At 37.5% G+C, this 17,160-nt stretch overlaps 1 protein-coding gene across 3 annotated transcripts in view; it reads right to left on the bottom strand.

The window, feature by feature from the left end:
• Window positions 1-17,160, bottom strand: part of LOC126761375 (RNA-binding protein Musashi homolog Rbp6) — a 260,056-nt gene that overhangs the window by 28,615 nt on the left and 214,281 nt on the right. For all 3 annotated transcript variants that reach the window (XR_007667359.1, XM_050477477.1, XM_050477478.1), the window contains exons 4-6: window positions 10,398-10,480; window positions 10,168-10,252; window positions 1,268-1,303 (exon numbers count right to left, since the gene is read on the bottom strand). Coding sequence is in view for 2 of the 3 variants with exons in the window: in XM_050477477.1 (XP_050333434.1) it covers window positions 1,268-1,303; window positions 10,168-10,252; window positions 10,398-10,480 (204 nt within the window). In the remaining variant the exon portion in view is untranslated. The remainder of the gene's footprint in view (window positions 1-1,267; window positions 1,304-10,167; window positions 10,253-10,397; window positions 10,481-17,160) is intronic.

The raw sequence follows: 17,160 nt of genomic DNA, 5'->3' as shown, positions 1-17,160 counted from the left end.
CACATTACTATTTAGTGCTTAAATCTTATTTAAGTGACAGACACTTTTATGTAAGGCACCGAGATGCCTCATCAGAAATCTACAGCATTAATGCTGGTGTACCGCAGGGTAGTGTTTTGGGTCCAGTCCTATACACAATATTTACATCAGATATGCCCACATTACGAGAAATAGAGGTAGCAACTTTTGCTGATGACACAGCGTTTATCGCTTCTAGTGGTACCCCTATAGAAGCTTCGTCTCTACTTCAAAACCAACTGAATATGCTGGAAGTTTGGCTCAACAAATGGAAAATAAAGGTTAACTCTGAAAAGTCTACACATGTCACATTTGCATTAAGAAAAGAGGAGTGTCCTGCTGTATTTTTAAATAATAAGCAGATTCCTACTAGGAACAAAGTTAAATATTTAGGGATGCATCTAGATCGACGTCTTACATGGAAAAGTCATATTCAGGCTAAACAGCAGCAATTAAAAATCAAAACTAAACGCATGTACTGGTTGCTCGGTCGAAAGTCTCAACTTAGCATAGAAAATAAAATACGGCTCTACAAAGCTATCCTCAAACCCATATGGACATACGGCATTCAGCTTTGGGGTACTGCCAGTAAGTCCAATGTGGAGATTTTGCAACGTTATCAATCAAAAACATTGCGGTCACTTATTAACGCCCCATGGTTTGTTACCAATGAAGCTATCCACAACGACCTAGGTATTCCCTTTATAAAAAATGAGATCCCTAAATATAGTGCTAGATATCTTGCACGTCTCTCAAACCATATAAACCCAATTGCTGTTTGTCTGTTAGATACAACTTATGAAACTATACGGCTAAAACGTTCTCATATCTTAGATTTACCATTTCTCTAAAACTTTCTTAGATTTAAGTCTGGAACAAAAAAAAAAAAAAAAAAAAAAAAAATGAATTTTTGTTGGATGTATTTAATAACCTAAGTTAATTATATTTTACTTATGTATATGTAAAAAATTAAGTAATCCTTTCGTATTGATTTATATTTCTTGAGGGAAAAGTCAACCATAGGAATTGTTCTCTGTGTGGGCTTGGGAAGTCAAGGTGCGATTTACACACTTTTTGACATATTTGTTTCATATTTGTTAAGATATGATTAAAGGTATAGGTATATATATAAATATTATGGAACTCGTGGGAGTCCGAAATAATAACATATAATTGATAAAAACAACAAAAATGAAAAATGTTTAATAGTCTTGAAATCATATAAGCTAATTTAGGATCTCTTACTTACCGTCGGGTAGTGTCCCCAGTCCCCACATGATGTTATCTGTTGTGAAGGATGGAAATAGAAAAAAATACACGCTTTATATTAAATACCATACTCATTTAAAGTTTCAGAATTTAAATATGAAAAACTCTAGTAGTCTTTCAAGTTTGAGAATTTGTAAAAAATATATATGTTTATAACGTTTATGTTGAGTATATAAGTTACACTGACGCTAAGACTAAGAAAAAGAAACTTCGCTTAATAAATACAGACACTATAACTAGAATTTTTTGTTTTGAAATGTTATGATGAAAACGCGCTACTACAAGTACATATATTGTTAACTAGTTGTTAGATATGTTAATAATAAATATTGAAATCTTATATAATTAATACAAATTTTTTGCTTTTTTTCTTGCATTTAACCGAGACAGTTTAAAACTTTGATTCGTTTCAAAGGTGATACGAAATTTTGAAACAAATTGAATGCCAGCAAAAAGTCGAAAATTCCAATCAAAAGTATGTATTGAAGTAGTTATATTTGGAGTATTAGTTTTTAGCTCGATTTTGTGCAAAAAATCGCTGTGAATGAGACAATGTTGTATTATTTTCCACAAACTAGTTTGAGGGTTCCAGCTTTAGTGAAAAATCGTTTAAAATTCGGTATTGAATTCCGTTGTGGAAACTCAAATACAAAACGGGTCTAGTACCGTATAAGCGAGATACCGTTGCTATATGAATTTCGCAATTGTTATGAAATCATTAATTATTATAATTGTATTTAAGAAGTAGAAAAACTTTCATTATCCATGAGATCTGCGTGAGCGTCTCAAATGCTCTAACCGCTTAGATCCATTTAAAAAAAAAATCTGGCAAGCTTGAACTAACATAATTTTGATTACTGGTTCTTGTAAGTGTTTCATAACAATAATATTAATAAAAGTCTTTTAGACTCACTTAATTATAATTTTAAAAAATGTTAGTGTTAGTGTTCAAAGTGTTAATCTGAATGCTAAGGCTATTTTAATATTAAATTAAGTCTATTTATACATTTAAGTACATACGATCGGACAATTACGAGTTCTAACTATAGCGTACACAGTAATATTTATTGTATTAATCGTAAATCTAGTTTGCTGTAGTAGTGTAAAAGCAAATGTCAGCGGCGCTGAAGTAATGATACTTTCCAGACAAACATATTTCAATACACTTCGACAACGAATATTTCGAAAAAAAACAAACAATAAAAAAAGCTCGCACACAATGAATCTAAAACACCCTTCACAAATACAAAAATTTCTTACTCGCAAGAAATGTGATCGGTCAGTTTTTATGGCAGCTATATGCTATAGTGATTCGATCTAAACAATTTCTACAGATATTGTACCGTTACTTTAGGTAATAATCCTCACCAAATTTCAGAAGGATATCTCTTTAGTTAAGAAAGTTTTTTATACAAGAACTTGACTCTGATCGTTCAGTTTGTATGGCAGCTTTATGCTATGGTGATCGGATCTAAACAATTTCTCTGAATATTTTACCGTTGCTTTAGATAATAACCCATGCCAAATTTCAGAATGATATATCGTCAGATAAAAAAGTTTTTCCTACAAGAACTGGAATCTGATCGTTCAGTTTGTATGGCAGCTATATGCTGTAGTGATCCGATCTGCACAATTTCTTCAAATATTGCACTGTTAGCTTAGATAATACTCCATACCAAATTTTGGAAATATATCTCGTCAGATAAAAAAGTTTTTCATAGAAGAACTTGATTCTGGACGTTCAGTTTGTATGGCAGCTATATGCTATAGTGATTCGATCTGAACAATTTCTATAGATATTGTACCGTTGCTTTAGATAATAACCCATGCTAAATTTCAGAGAGATATCTCGTCAGATAAAAAATTTTTTCGTACAAGAACTGGAATCTGAACGTTCAATTTGTATGGCAGCTATATGCTATAGTAATCTGATCTAAACAATTTCATCAGATATTGTATAACTGCTTTAAACAATATTCCATGTAAAATTTCTTGAAGATATCTCGTCAAATGAAAAAGTTTTCCATACAAGGACTTCAATTTTATCGACCAGTTTGTATGGCAGCTATGTATATGCTATAGTGATAATAATAATATAGATATAATATATTCTGATCAGGGTATAAGATAATATAATTAGATTTTTATGCCAAAATATAAAAAAAACATTTAAGAAACTATAACACGTCAATTTTTCGCTAAAAAAAATCCAAATCAAAATCAACGCTGCTCACATTTGCCTCTGCACTCTACACTCTTCATTACAGACTACATCGTGAAGCTAAATTAATAATTTTCTATGATAATCGTTGACTTAAAACTATGCCAGCTACGGTTTTCCATTTTGTTGTTCGTATCGCTAATCGCTCGTTGCTTTCGACGCAGTTACCGCTACTCGTACGCTTTATGGTGCGTGCCTAGTGCACGCCCAGCGTCTGTGTTGTAATTAAATGCTAATAGACGGTATATAATTGTATTAAAATTTGAAAAAAAGTAAAGAAAAACTTATGCTAGTCACTAGATATATGTTGCTAAACACGGAATTACACATTGATTATAATACGAGTACGGTTACGATTCTTCTATGAAGTAATACATGTTCGTTTCGCATAGCTAATTAAATATTTTGTAAATATCCATTAATGATTGGAGAGAGTTACGAAGAGACGTGAGTGTTTCACAGTTAACACTAAATGTTTTTTTTTACTCTAAAACACACACACACACACGCGCGCACGCACACAACGAAGCAAAAGTGTGGCTAACCGATGCGCTCAATACGTGTCGCACATGCATTGGCGCTGCTGAGAGCGACGCCGGCGAAGTGCGATGTCACGTATACGCCCCGTAGCCAGCACGTTGTACGCTTGTGTGGCTGCTGCTTAAAAGAACTCACTACGAATTGTGATGTCAAAAAAAAAAAAAATACTAAAAAATAGAAAAAAATATTTAAAATATATAAAAAATATAAAATAACGGTAAAGCTAAATGCATCTAATGATTAAGTAAAAAAAAAATAAATAAACATATGGCAAATATACATATATGCTGCGAGATATATAAAAAACACACGCTAAGTGTAGCTACAAACTATGAAGCAAAGAACCAAAACGGTAACGGGTGAATGGGAAATTGTAAAATAAAATTCTGAAATAAAATTGCAAAATAAAATGCCAGCTATAAGTCTCATACTACAAGTGAATGTTAAACGACTAGTGTGCTTCGGACAATTCCTGTACGTAGAGATAGTGACTGCTGCTCATTTAACTCTTCATGGCGCGCACGTGCCCTTGCTGTTGGGTGCCTTCCGCAGGCTGCCGCACACCAACGCCACTGCTGGCTGGCGTTCTCGAGCAAACGCGCCTTCGTCGTTGTTGTTGTTGTGCGCCACTTAATGGGCGACCACGCTGCTACGTGTCCCTAGCAATGCCCACACACGTGCCGCCGTGCATTTCCGCTCTGCCTCGGCCGCTGCCTCCACTTATGCCTTTTCAGCGCGATTGCTTTTTAAGTTATCATTTGAGGACACACTGGCTCTTTTAAATTATATAACGCAATTACAATTTAATTTGGCAAACAAAGTTAAGTGGATAAATGCATGGCGTGGCAGCGCATTCGTTCCCATTCGTGTTCGTGCCCAATGCTACGACGGCGTTGCTAATGAGGCATAACTGCTTTCATGTGCGGCCGCTTATAATCAACTGCCAACTGAAGAGCGCATTTCGTTGACCAGATCACCTTATTAGTACAACTATTTATAAGCACTTAGAAAAGAGACGAAAAGTAAATAAAATAATTGACGCATTTTACAAATGCGCCTTACAAACTACATACATAAGTCTTGGCATTTTTGTCAAGACTTTAACAATGTTAGCACAGCTAGTTAAAGGATTACATTTAATTGGAATTTTATATAAATTTGCTAAACAAAACTAAGTATAAATGCTGTAAAATTGAAATAATTTCTGCGTTGTTGTCATCTATGTGAAAACATACCTAGCACGCATCACTTCCCGTCTATGTATTTGGTTGTGAATTGCTTAAAGTTAATTTATTTATAAAATTAAGTTGTGTGTGTTGCTTACGCGGCTTGCTATCTAAGCCTTTGAGTTATTTTCGTAATTTTGTCCCGATTTTGCTTACTACGCACTTAGTAATGTATGTTGGAATCAATTTAAAATTTCATGTTAGCGACTGCGTTTGGCTATAGACTACAATTTACATATGTAAATTACCTCTACTCAGTGGTAATTAATTATTATAACTTAATTACGTTTGGCGTACTTTCATTCATTTAAGTTGGCTGCTACTAAGCCCCTAATGCATGAATATTACAAACATTGGACAATACAAATTTATCTTGTTACTAGCTACATACTTTTTGTATGTGTGTGTGTATAATAAATCTAGACCTAACAGTAACATTAGAACTGTTATGTAATTTTAGTATAAATTTACGGGTAAAACATTTAAGTTCACATATTTGTTATATCGACTATTTTTTGCTTTAGTAATATGCCGATAATCTCCAGCTATTGTTGTTGGCTGTAATTATGAAACAATTTGGTGTCAAACGTGTTGCGGCGGAGCGCTAACTGTTTCATCAACCCGTTATGCAAGCTTATAGTTAGATGAGTGATACACTACAGCTTGCTATGACTAGTGATTTTGATCCCTTTCCATATTAGAGCCTGACTTGAACGTGCAGTTTGTATGACAGCTATATGTTATAGTAGTCCGATCTGAACAATTTTTTGAAAGAATGTACCGTTAACTTAAACAATTATCTGCGCTAAATTTCAGGAAGTTATCTCGTCAAATATAAAAGTTTTCTATACGAGGAAATAATTTTCAACGCTCAGTCTGTACGACAGCTATATGCTATACTGATCCGATCTGTTTAAATTTTTTAACGTAATATACTGCCACCTTAAGCAAGCATTTGTGCAAAATTTCGTGAAAATATCTCATCAAATGAACAAGTTTTCTATACTAGAACTTAATTTTTATGGGCCATTTTATATGACAGCTATATGCTATAGTAGTCCAATCTAGGATTTTTCCTATTAGAATGTACAGCTATTTTAGAAGACAAGCTGTGCTAAATTTAGCGAAGACAACTCTTCAAATAAAAAAGTTTTCCATATAAGGACATGATTTTGATCGTTCAGTTTGTATGGCAGCTATATGATATATTGGTCCAATATTAACGGTTCCGACATATGTGTGGCTGCTTGGAAAGAAATGGACAAGCGCATAATTTCAGCGTGATACCTCAAAAACAGTGTATTTTTTGTGCCCTTTGAGTCAATCACGACGATGAAATGGGTCTAAAGCTTTTAAAATGAAACTTGGTAGCTTTTAGGAAAGCGGTTTCACCATTCTAATTAAGTACTCGTATTTCCTCTTTCATCGAATTTACCTCGCTAATTTTGTTTTTGTCCTTACATGTAAAACTATGTTCACAAGAGGACTATTTTGGCGCCGAAATTGTTTGTTGATGGCGAGGGGACGACAAGGAAAGACGTAAGGACCGTGGCACGCTTTGGTTTTTTGTTCGTCAAAGTTCGCTGTTATGCAATTTGGCATACTTTTTCATTTTATAATTCTTTTCAATGGTTGGAATAGCATAATTTAATGGAAATGGGAAAGGATGAATATGGATACAAATTAGGTACACAAAAATACTTTGTGCTGGTGTAAAAGAATTTGAGAATATGATATAGAAGAAAATGCAGAAAATTGACCGACTCAAGTTGTTTGAACGCTACAAAACGGTCCTAGTCTGAACGCAGTCTAAGTTGACAAGAGAGTAAGGCTCAAAGTTTCAGCCCCAAACAACCAACCTCCATACATTCCAATTGCACCTCAGGACTTGCACAGCGGGAAGATGCAAACAGCTCCATTAACAATTTAAACAAACAACAACAAAAGCCAGAGATAACATTTCCATTTCCTAAGCCTAATAGTTGTATTAATGAGTAAGTAAAAACGTTGGACGCACATGTACATATATGAGATCGAAACTGTAAAATATTTAAGATTATAATTTAGCTAATATGTTTGCTTTTTGCTTGTTTCGTTAGCGAAACTGCCGATAAGTACGAGTATTGGCTATATATATATATAACTAGTCAATTTCATATGTTGTACAGAAGAGTAAGAGTCTTAATACTAATAAGAATACAGCGCTAGAGCTGCAAATCGATTTCGCGTTAAACCTAAGAATATTACAAGTACATTTCGGCTAAATGCTAGCGAATAATTATTTAAAAATATGTATATATGTATATACTATATACTTAATTGTGTCTAAATATTGTGGCTGAAAGTTATGCGTGTGTATGTGATTATGTAGGTGTAATCCGATTATTCAAATGTACATATGTCTACATGAGTTGCATAAAGCGCGCGCCATTGCCATATTTAGTGCCCAATGCGGCACTATTGATGGAAGGTGCCTGCTGTCAAGGAAAAAAGTAGGTTGGAAGCTGGTCGCAGCCTGTCATACAGGGTTTCAGAGTTATAGTAAAAGTTATAGCGGAGCTTATTGTATGTATATGATACGCTGATTAGGGAATATCAAACTATAGCAGTTTGTACAAATTTGGCACTGTTATGAGAACGTTATATTGAAATCAGAAGATTTGGCTGCTCGTAACATAACAGTTGGTTGCATAGCTGGCTAGCTGCACATGTGATGCACACCGAAGTAGTTTTTAATTCGTTGATTTTGCTGCTGGGTAACTTTAATTTAATATATGTCAGTGTGTGTGCATATATGAGTATGCTCATTGGCGTTTATACATACATATATACATTAGGGTGTCTGTTATTTCACAAGCTGAATTTTGTTGTAAACTCAGTAGACAATTTTTCACTAAAAAATGGATCCAACTTAAACAAGCTCTTTATTTTCAATTTAAACAGTGCCTTGATCATATTTCCTTTCACTTGTATATAACATGCGATTTTTTGTTAGTTTGCATTAAAGAAATAATTCTAAAGCTTTGAGGGAAGCTATATTTAAATGAAAAATTTTCCGCTCTACAAAAAAGTCTTGAAGCATTTTTTCATAAAATCACAACTTTAGTAGTTATACGCTATCAAAGTTAGACATCCTTGTAACCGAGCCTTCATACAGGTGACTTATACATTCTGCGTCACTCATACGACATGGTGTACTATATGAGTACAGTACATTCGATGTATTATGAAATTTGAAAAATTTTTCGCTCTCCAAATTAAGTCTGGAGATCTAATTATAAGCTATACGCAGTCAAAGCTGTACACCATAGTAACTGAGCATTCATACAGCTGACTTATACATTCTGTGTTGCTCATACGACATGGTGTACTATATGACGCAGCACATTTGATGCAAAAGTTCAACTGCGTATAAATTTTAACGGAATGCTTTTACGAAAAAATCATACAGACCAAATTTGTGGAGCGGAAAATTTTATATCAGCTCTTTAAAGTGGAAGATTTGTTTGTTTTGGCGATATAAAGCTTCTTGCAAAAAACAAAAAATCTCATATAAAATGTATGGAAAAAGAAAAATGATTCATTCAAGGCTAAAATTGAAAATAAAACTTAGTTTACGTTGAAAGCAGAGATTTTAGGTGACGTTGGCTAAAAAAAGCTACCAGAGAAATAAGGGACACCCTAATATTCATATATATAACGCATACCAAATATATGCGCACTCATGTGTGGCTTCTTTTGACAAGTTGTAAGTTGTCAAATTGACAGGACGCTGCCGTGTTATGCAACTTCAATGCGCGCATTATTGTTATAAAGCCAAAAATTAATTTAATACCGTTAATTGTATACAATGAACGCAAAGTGTAAAATGTCATTCACTTGGGAAATTTCGCAATGCAATGGCATGTTGCGCACCAACATATGTACTCTATGTATGTATGTGTGTATGTATTGAGCGCACACAACAACTTTACAACCGCGAAAAGGCGCCTAGCATTGAAACACCAACAACGCACTGCCAATGGGAAGCTCGTGGAAGGCTTTACTGTGGCCGCGGCAGCTGGGTTATGACTGCCGTTGGTGGTCAGATGCCGAGCGTATTGGCGCCCGGCAGCTGATAAAGTGTGGCTGCGGTTGGCATTTCCAGGCCTTGCATCGAGAGCAGATCGCTTAGCGGGTAGCCGAGGGAGGTGGCAGCAGTCGCCGCTGGCGCTGCACGTACTTGCGTGGCTGTTGGCGGCGCTAAATGGCCTACCGCGGCTGGAGCGCGTAAGCCGCCAACAGCGGCAGCAGCCAAAAGGCGTTTGTAGCCAACAATGGCGGCGGCATCGTACAGAGAAGCTGTTTGTGGATTGGTAGCAGCCGCAGCAGCGGCGTACTGCAGTAAAGAGGGTGCGGCCGCTGATGGTTGAACAGTTGCTGTGGCAGCTGAAAGTGGTATGAGTGTGTGTGTGGCGCCGGCGGTGGCTGCTGCAACCGCATTGGCTAACGTTTGTTGTTGCTGTGCAGCGGCTGCCGCCACCACAGCAGCTTGCTGTTGTTGCTGCTGTTGCTGTTGTTGTTGTTGGTGTTGTTGTTGCTGCTGCTGATGGTGGTGATTGGCAGCGGCTGCAGCAGCGGCCGCAGCAGCCGCCGTAAAGTGTGTCGGTATGGAGTAGGGTGTGTAGCGTAACGAGGTTGTGGCTGTGGGCGCACCAGCGCCAGCGCCCACGCTTGAGCCGCCGAAAATGCCGGCATGCGGATGTGCCGGATGGTGATGATGATGGTGGTGGTGGTGAGCGCCTGAGCTGGTGGCAGCCGCAGCGCCGGCAATATTGTGGTGTGTCGCAGTGGCAAATGTACTACTGATTAGACCGCCACCGTTGGCATTACCGCCCCAAACTACCAACTCACCGTATGCAGAGCGACCGGCAGCGCGCGTCTTGGCCAAGTTGGCCGGCAGCATGACTTCTTTGGGTTGCGCCTTCTTGCATTCGACCTAAAAATAACCAAAATATGAAACATCAGAAAATCTTTTTTTTTTTTTTTGTGAAAGTTGTTCAAGTTTGTGGGTTGTGTGTGTATCAAAGGAAAGAGCGGAGAGAGGTGGAAACAAGTTGTTGGGGAAATATGTGAGCACTCACCATTTTGTTGTTGATCTCATGGAAATGAATTTCACAAACTTTATCTACCACATCCTCACTCTGAAATGTAACGAAGCCAAAACCTGAAACAGAAACGGAAAGTGCACAAATTAATAAATTAAATTACTAAATATCAAGGCTACAAAGTTGTCGACAGTGCAGCAATAGCAGTTGGGCATTAAGTATGAAGAGGAATCAAAGCTATACGAGTACAACGCGCATCTGTGAATTGAAAGTTATCGTCGAAATGGTGGCTGCCTAGCATTCCTTTAGTCGGACAACGCACGCAACTGTTGAAGCCTGCTGCTGCTGCTCGGTTGCATGGTCGTTGGGAATTCACAATTCGACCAAAGTCGGTCGGCCGGAGCTTTTGTGGGCTGTGGCTTGTAAAATGTTGAGTTATCGCTAACGTCTTCTGTGGGCAGTGAAGTGGATCTCAGTGCCAAGCCGAAAGTTTTGCCCTGCTTCAAGGCTCCCTTTGCATCTTTTTCATTCAATCAACAACAAACCACAATCGCAGCAACTGAGCCATCAACTCTTGCACTTATGAATTCATCATGACGCAACGGGCGAATTCAGTGATTCTACCGGCCATAAACATTGAGCCGGAAACTTCAGTCGGAAGTGGCGTACATTGAAGTGAGTCTGCCTGATTTATATGCATGTGTATAGGTATACGAATATTTGTATGGCAAGATGCCGCTACAAGTTATGTATATATAAAATTATTTGAGTAAATGGTAAATTCGGCGTTATCGACGATTGTATTGAGTTTGTTGTTAGCACTCGCTGGTCATGAGTTCAAAATTCGGCTTCTGTGAAATCCAAATTAAAAGGAAATTTTTGAAAGTCTCAAGGATTTCAATTGTTAGGGGCCGTCACCTTGTCTGTTCTATTTTAAGATTTTTCTGTTTATTTAAGACATATCGGATATTTGTAATCTCTTTACATCATTATTGGAAGACATTTTACTAACTCGAAGACAGTGAATACGAAAAAAAATCATTTCAAGAAAAAAACTCGTGGAATGAAAGCCTTTCTTCAACGACCAAAGCTTCTCATAAATGGGAATATAAGGAGAAAGCCAAGCAGAGAATCGGAAATCATTATTTTGGAGATATGGATATAGCGTTAAGACCAATTACAATCATATTTAACCGCCCTCTGAATATTATTTAAAATATGCAACAAAGTGACCATATTTGCAGCATAACCTTAGCCCAGACCCTGAGGTTACATAATTGCTACATGTTAGTTTCTTTGATGGCATATTCGTGGATTGTTTTATTCTGATATTTTCATTGAAGAATTGTGCGATTTTCACACTGTAACCTAAGAATGCCAAGATAATTTTATTCGCCGAATTTTGTTACCTGAGGTATAGTAAGGCGAACCTAAAAGTGAGGTGATTACGAAAAAAAAAATAATGACAATTACCTTCCTGCCGTCAAATCGCCGCGGTTCGCTTTTATCAAAACTTCATCTACAAGATTTAAACAGTAAGGGTTTCAGTTGCCTCGATAAGCCTGTCGAAATATTAAACTTATCTTCAGACTAGAGAAAGGACGTGCAAACAGTTCCATTCAGAATTCTCACCAAGAATGTTATGCCAAGAACTTCCATACGACGAGCCGGCGTATGTGCTATGAATGACTATTTCCTTATTGAAGGATATACATATACTTAGCTTAAGAGAGGAATTAAGTCTTCTTGTCAAAGGTAAGTAGATATATTTTGCACTATTTTTGAGGAAGCATGAGAGCATAATAATTAAAAGATAATTTACACTTATTTAAATGAAGTAAGCCATTTCCGTCAGAAATAATAAGTGCTTTAATTGAAGTTTGCAGAAAGAAGGCATTATGAAAATTTTTTAGCAGAATTAGTAAAGTAATCCCTCCTCAGCGTTGTACGTTGGGTTCGGAACCCGCTACGTAAAAAATATCTCCAATGAAAAGAACAAAACAGCCGCGGATGGGAGGCCACCTTTTTGATGATGACCACTGCAAACTTATTAAGAACTACGACATAAGGGCGCGTACCTATAATATCTGGTCCCTTATTTGCGAAGGTGGCGTTGAAAATCTGGTCGATGTTCTCGTGAAAGTAAAGGCTGGCATCAAAAAGTACGATGGATGGACAAGGACTGAGACGAGCAGGTCTTTGTGGCATTTAATACAGTGGTCATATAATGGTGCGCAAATTCGGTTTGCGATTCGTGGTGGAGGAGAGACTCCGTCGGTACATGACATTATCTTAACATTCCTAAGTTACAGTATGAAAATGAGCGAAGTCGGGCTACAGTCACAAATCAAAAATCAACCAATAAAACGAGATAAAACTTTGCACTAAAAGTTTCCACATCTAACCAAAACTGTTCAAATTCCTAGGTGCCGAATATGTTGACTGCAGTGCCCATTGTTGATTTTTTACTGAAAGTATCGATCAATGTGTGAGATATATAATGGAGGTTTGGAGAGAATCATTTCCTGATAAAATTGAATTTCGCGGCTCTGTACAAGTATAAAGCGCTACTCTATCATTTCGAACTGCGGAGGAATGGTTTCGACGATTCAGAGCGGGTGAAAACGACACCATGGATAAGCCAGCCGGCGGAAGACCTGTGACGACGAATACCGATGAAATCATGGAAAACATCGAGTTAGGCCGGCATGTGGCCTCTCGTGATATCGCCCAGAAGATGAGAGTTAGTCACCAAACCATTGTAAACCAGCTGCAGAAGGCTAGATACACAAAAAAGCTTTAGGTTTGGGTGCTGCATGATTTGACGCAAAAAAAAACTTCAACTTCAAAAACGAAACAAACTCGACCCAGTTTTGAAGCGGATGGTGACTGCCGATGAAAAATGGAGCACATACGACAATATCAAGCCAAAGCGGTCGTGGTCGAAGGCCGGTGAATCGTCCCAAACAGTGGCCAAGCCGGGATTGACGGCCAGGAAGGTTTTGCTGTGTGTTTGGTGGGATTGGAGCCAGACGCTTAATTCCACCATCTACTGCTAACAACTGGACCGCTTGAAGCAGGCGATCGACCAGAAGCGTCCAGAATTGGTCAACAGGAAGGGTGTAGTGTTCCACCAGGACAACGCCAGACCACACAATTCGTTGATGACGCGTCAGAAGCTACGGGAGTTCGGATGGGAGGTTTTATCGCATCCACCATATAGCCCGGATTTATGTATATATATAGTGATTACAACTTGTTTCTGTCCATGGCGAACGCCCTTGTTGATGTAAAGTTAAATTCAAAAGAGGCTTGTGAAAAGTGGCTGTCCGAGTTCTTCGCAAATAAGGAGGGGGGCTTCTACGAGGGGGGTATTATGAAGTTACCGTCTAGATGGTAAAAGATTATCAAACGAACCGGCGCTTATTTGAACTAAATCCGATCACAGTAACACTTTTTATAAAGCATTGAATAAAGAGCAAAAAAGCAGAAGGGAGTTATTTGACAACCTAATATACAGATTTTCGAAGCTACGGGAGACTTTATACTGTCCTCAAATTGAAAAGCGAATTTTGTACATTTCATCTCCTTCAAAGTCAGGAGGGTATTACTTATGCAAACGAATTTTCCAGTCATCAAAGCACTTGGATCACGACTAACTAATGCAGTATCAGATGGTGCATTATTCTTTGTTCAATAAATTCAGACTTTTAGAGCCTCGCAAAACAACGCGTATCTCAAATACTAATGAATATTTTGACAGGAAATTTAGCATAGATGTCACTAAGAGTACTACCAACTTACAGAAAAAAAAAATGTAAACGCGAAGTATAAATTAAAAATTCAATTTCAATTTGATCACAGTGGGTGTCTACGGCAGTGAACGTGAAGAAATTTGCTTTAGTAAGCTTTTGAAAACTAACTTTAAGAAAATTAAACTAAATTAATTATTTCAGTACATTTCAGATTTGCTCGGTTTCATTTCAACTGAAAAATAAACTTCAAGGCTCACACACACTGATTGCATTACACACAACAGCAAATGTAGGTGCAAATGATCGGTTTATTGATTGCATTTATATTCTTCGGTATTTGCACTTGTAAACAAAGCCTTGCCGTATATAATTGAGCCCGCATGCAGGTGTGATTCTTCCCGTGCGTGTAATTAACTAAGAATTTGCTATTTACGAGTGTTTGTGCCTTTTCTGATTTATTATCGTTGGCAAGTTGGAACATGCTTAAGCGGTGGCGGTGGGTGTGGGAGGAGTCGAAACGGTTAGTTAAGATTACTCCTTAGTGTGTCATTCAAAGTTGTACTTGCGCATGCATAGACTAGTGTAAACACTTTTTTTTAACGGTATCTCTTTAATTTTATTCAACTTTGTGTTTATAATACTTGAGATTTGGGCATGTCGGTATAAACTTATTGACTATGAAGTTTAAGAATTTTGTTTTCTTTTTCAAATTAAGTCTGACTTCAAAATTTTCTTGAAGATCCGACAACTGACATTTTATGTTTTATAGAAGCTCTAAAGCGACATCATCTTTCTACATACAAAAATGGTTTCCTCTACACTTCTCGAAAGACCGTTGCAGTTAGCCAGACTCTACCAACACTAACTACTTTTTCTATTTCTTCCTTCTTCTGATAAACTTGTCTCTACATGCATAACGTTTAGATAGAGCTGTCATTTAGGTAAATACTGTTGTTTGTAACCTTATACGCCAGATGCTGCTCAAGGAAAGCACTTGTTATGCTAAAAGTCTGCAGCGCCGCATACTAGCGCCCTGCGTTGACACACACATACACACACACACTGCTAAATATGTTTGTTCACTCCGAGTTTCAACGCAATTGGGCACAACTACATACATATAGTACATAAGTGGCGTGTGGTGCACAAAGAGCGATTTGCGTCTTCCACATCATACAACAGACCGTGCCGTGCTTTTATCTGTAAACAATTTTTTCCGCTATTAGGGCGCGGCTAGCAAGTGGGGTGAATAGTGCAGAGTTGCACTGATTTAGAACTTTGCTGCAGATAAGACGGCTTGGAATCGGCGTTAGGTGCGCGCTTACCACACTTGGCGCCACAAACTATTTACGACGCACTGTTTTGGTGGCGCTGTGGCTAGACAGCCAATAGCTTAGCAAAATATCAACTAAGCGGCAAAATAAGTTGCAGCGTCCAAGTGAATTTGTCTCAAGTTGTGGTTGGCAGCGAGTTTTTCTGTTTTTTTTTCATATTACTTATTTTTGTTTTAATGCATGCTTACATTTGAACTCATATATAGGGTTGTCGAATAAGTCTTTTCGTATTTCTAAACAAATTTCAACTTATTTTTTTTATATTTATAATGAACTTTATTGAATGAAATATGTACCATTTTGGGCGACGACTTTTTGCCGTTTTTCCGCTAGAGACATTATTCCAACATTGTACAACTTTTCTGGTTTCTCGGCGAAAAACTGCGACAAGTAATTTTCATAGGCTTCTTTTGAAGTCAACTTTACTCCATTACGGGAGTTCTGCATTGATCAAAACAAATGATAGTCCGTTGGTGCAAGGTCAGTACTATATGGTGGATGCATCAAAACTTCCCAGATAAGATCTTCCAGTTTTTGTCGAGTCATCAAAGATATGTGTGGTTTAGCGTTGTTCTGATGGAAGACGTAGCTCTTTTTGTTGATAAGTTCTGGCTATTTTTATCGATTGTTTGCTTTAATCTCATCAGTTGTTGACAGTAAAATGTAGAATCAATCGTTCGACCAGACTGGAGCAGCTCATAGGGGATGAAGCCTTTCCAATCCCACCAAACACTCAGCATGACCTTTCGGGGCGTCAATCCTGGCTTTGTTGACCATTTGTTGAGCTTCACCACGCTTGGAGCATGATCCTTTTCGCACATTATTGTCGTATTTGATCCACTTTTCGGCTTCTGTTACCATTTGCTTCAGAAATGGCTCGATTTCATTTCGTTTCAGCAAGGTATCGCAGATGTTGATTCGGTCCATTAAATTTTTTACAGATAATTCATGTGGTTCCCAAACATCGAGCTTTTTTTTGTAGCCAGCCTTTTTTAAATGATTCAAAACCGTTTGATGATGAATGTTAAGTTCCTTAGCGATGTCATGGCTGCTTATGTGACGGTCCTGGTCAATATTTTCCATAATTTCATCGACTTTTTCAACGATTGGTCGATCAGAGCGAGTTGCACCTTTCACATCGTAATTTCCAGAACGGAAGCGAGCGAGCCATTGTTGTCTACACGCACTGATGCAGCATCGTCTTCGTAAACTTCGTAAATTTCATTGGTGGCTTGCGTCGCATTCTTCCTTTTTTTGTACAAAAATTTCAAAATATAGCGAATTTCTTCATTATTTTCACTCATTTTTGAACAGTTGTAACTTTTTTTCAACTTCCCCGAATTTAATTTTTTTGATCAAATCTCATTTTTCCGACACTGTATGGTATGACACAATGTGATTCGCAGCACTGGATATGACTGCAATGACATCTATGGACAAAATACGTAAAGACTTTTTCGACTGCCCAATATAATATCCTGTTCAGGGTATAAAAAACGTGAATTCTCTTTCGTAGAGTACCATTAAATCTCGTTTAGCTAATTCATATTTCACAAAATGCAAAATTTTACAGCTTTAATCCAGACGATGAGCGTTCAATGCTGAACAAATATTATGATGCTTTTCTGTACTTTATGCCAAGCTGGATCATTTAATAAGGATACACCATCAGTTTGAGGCAATTACTTACAAAACTCAAACGAGTACCCA

The sequence above is a fragment of the Bactrocera neohumeralis genome, chromosome 6 (genome assembly GCF_024586455.1).
Source record: "Bactrocera neohumeralis isolate Rockhampton chromosome 6, APGP_CSIRO_Bneo_wtdbg2-racon-allhic-juicebox.fasta_v2, whole genome shotgun sequence".
Classification (NCBI taxonomy): Eukaryota; Metazoa; Arthropoda; class Insecta; order Diptera; family Tephritidae; genus Bactrocera; species Bactrocera neohumeralis.
This window is presented reverse-complemented; position numbering and strand designations above follow the sequence as displayed.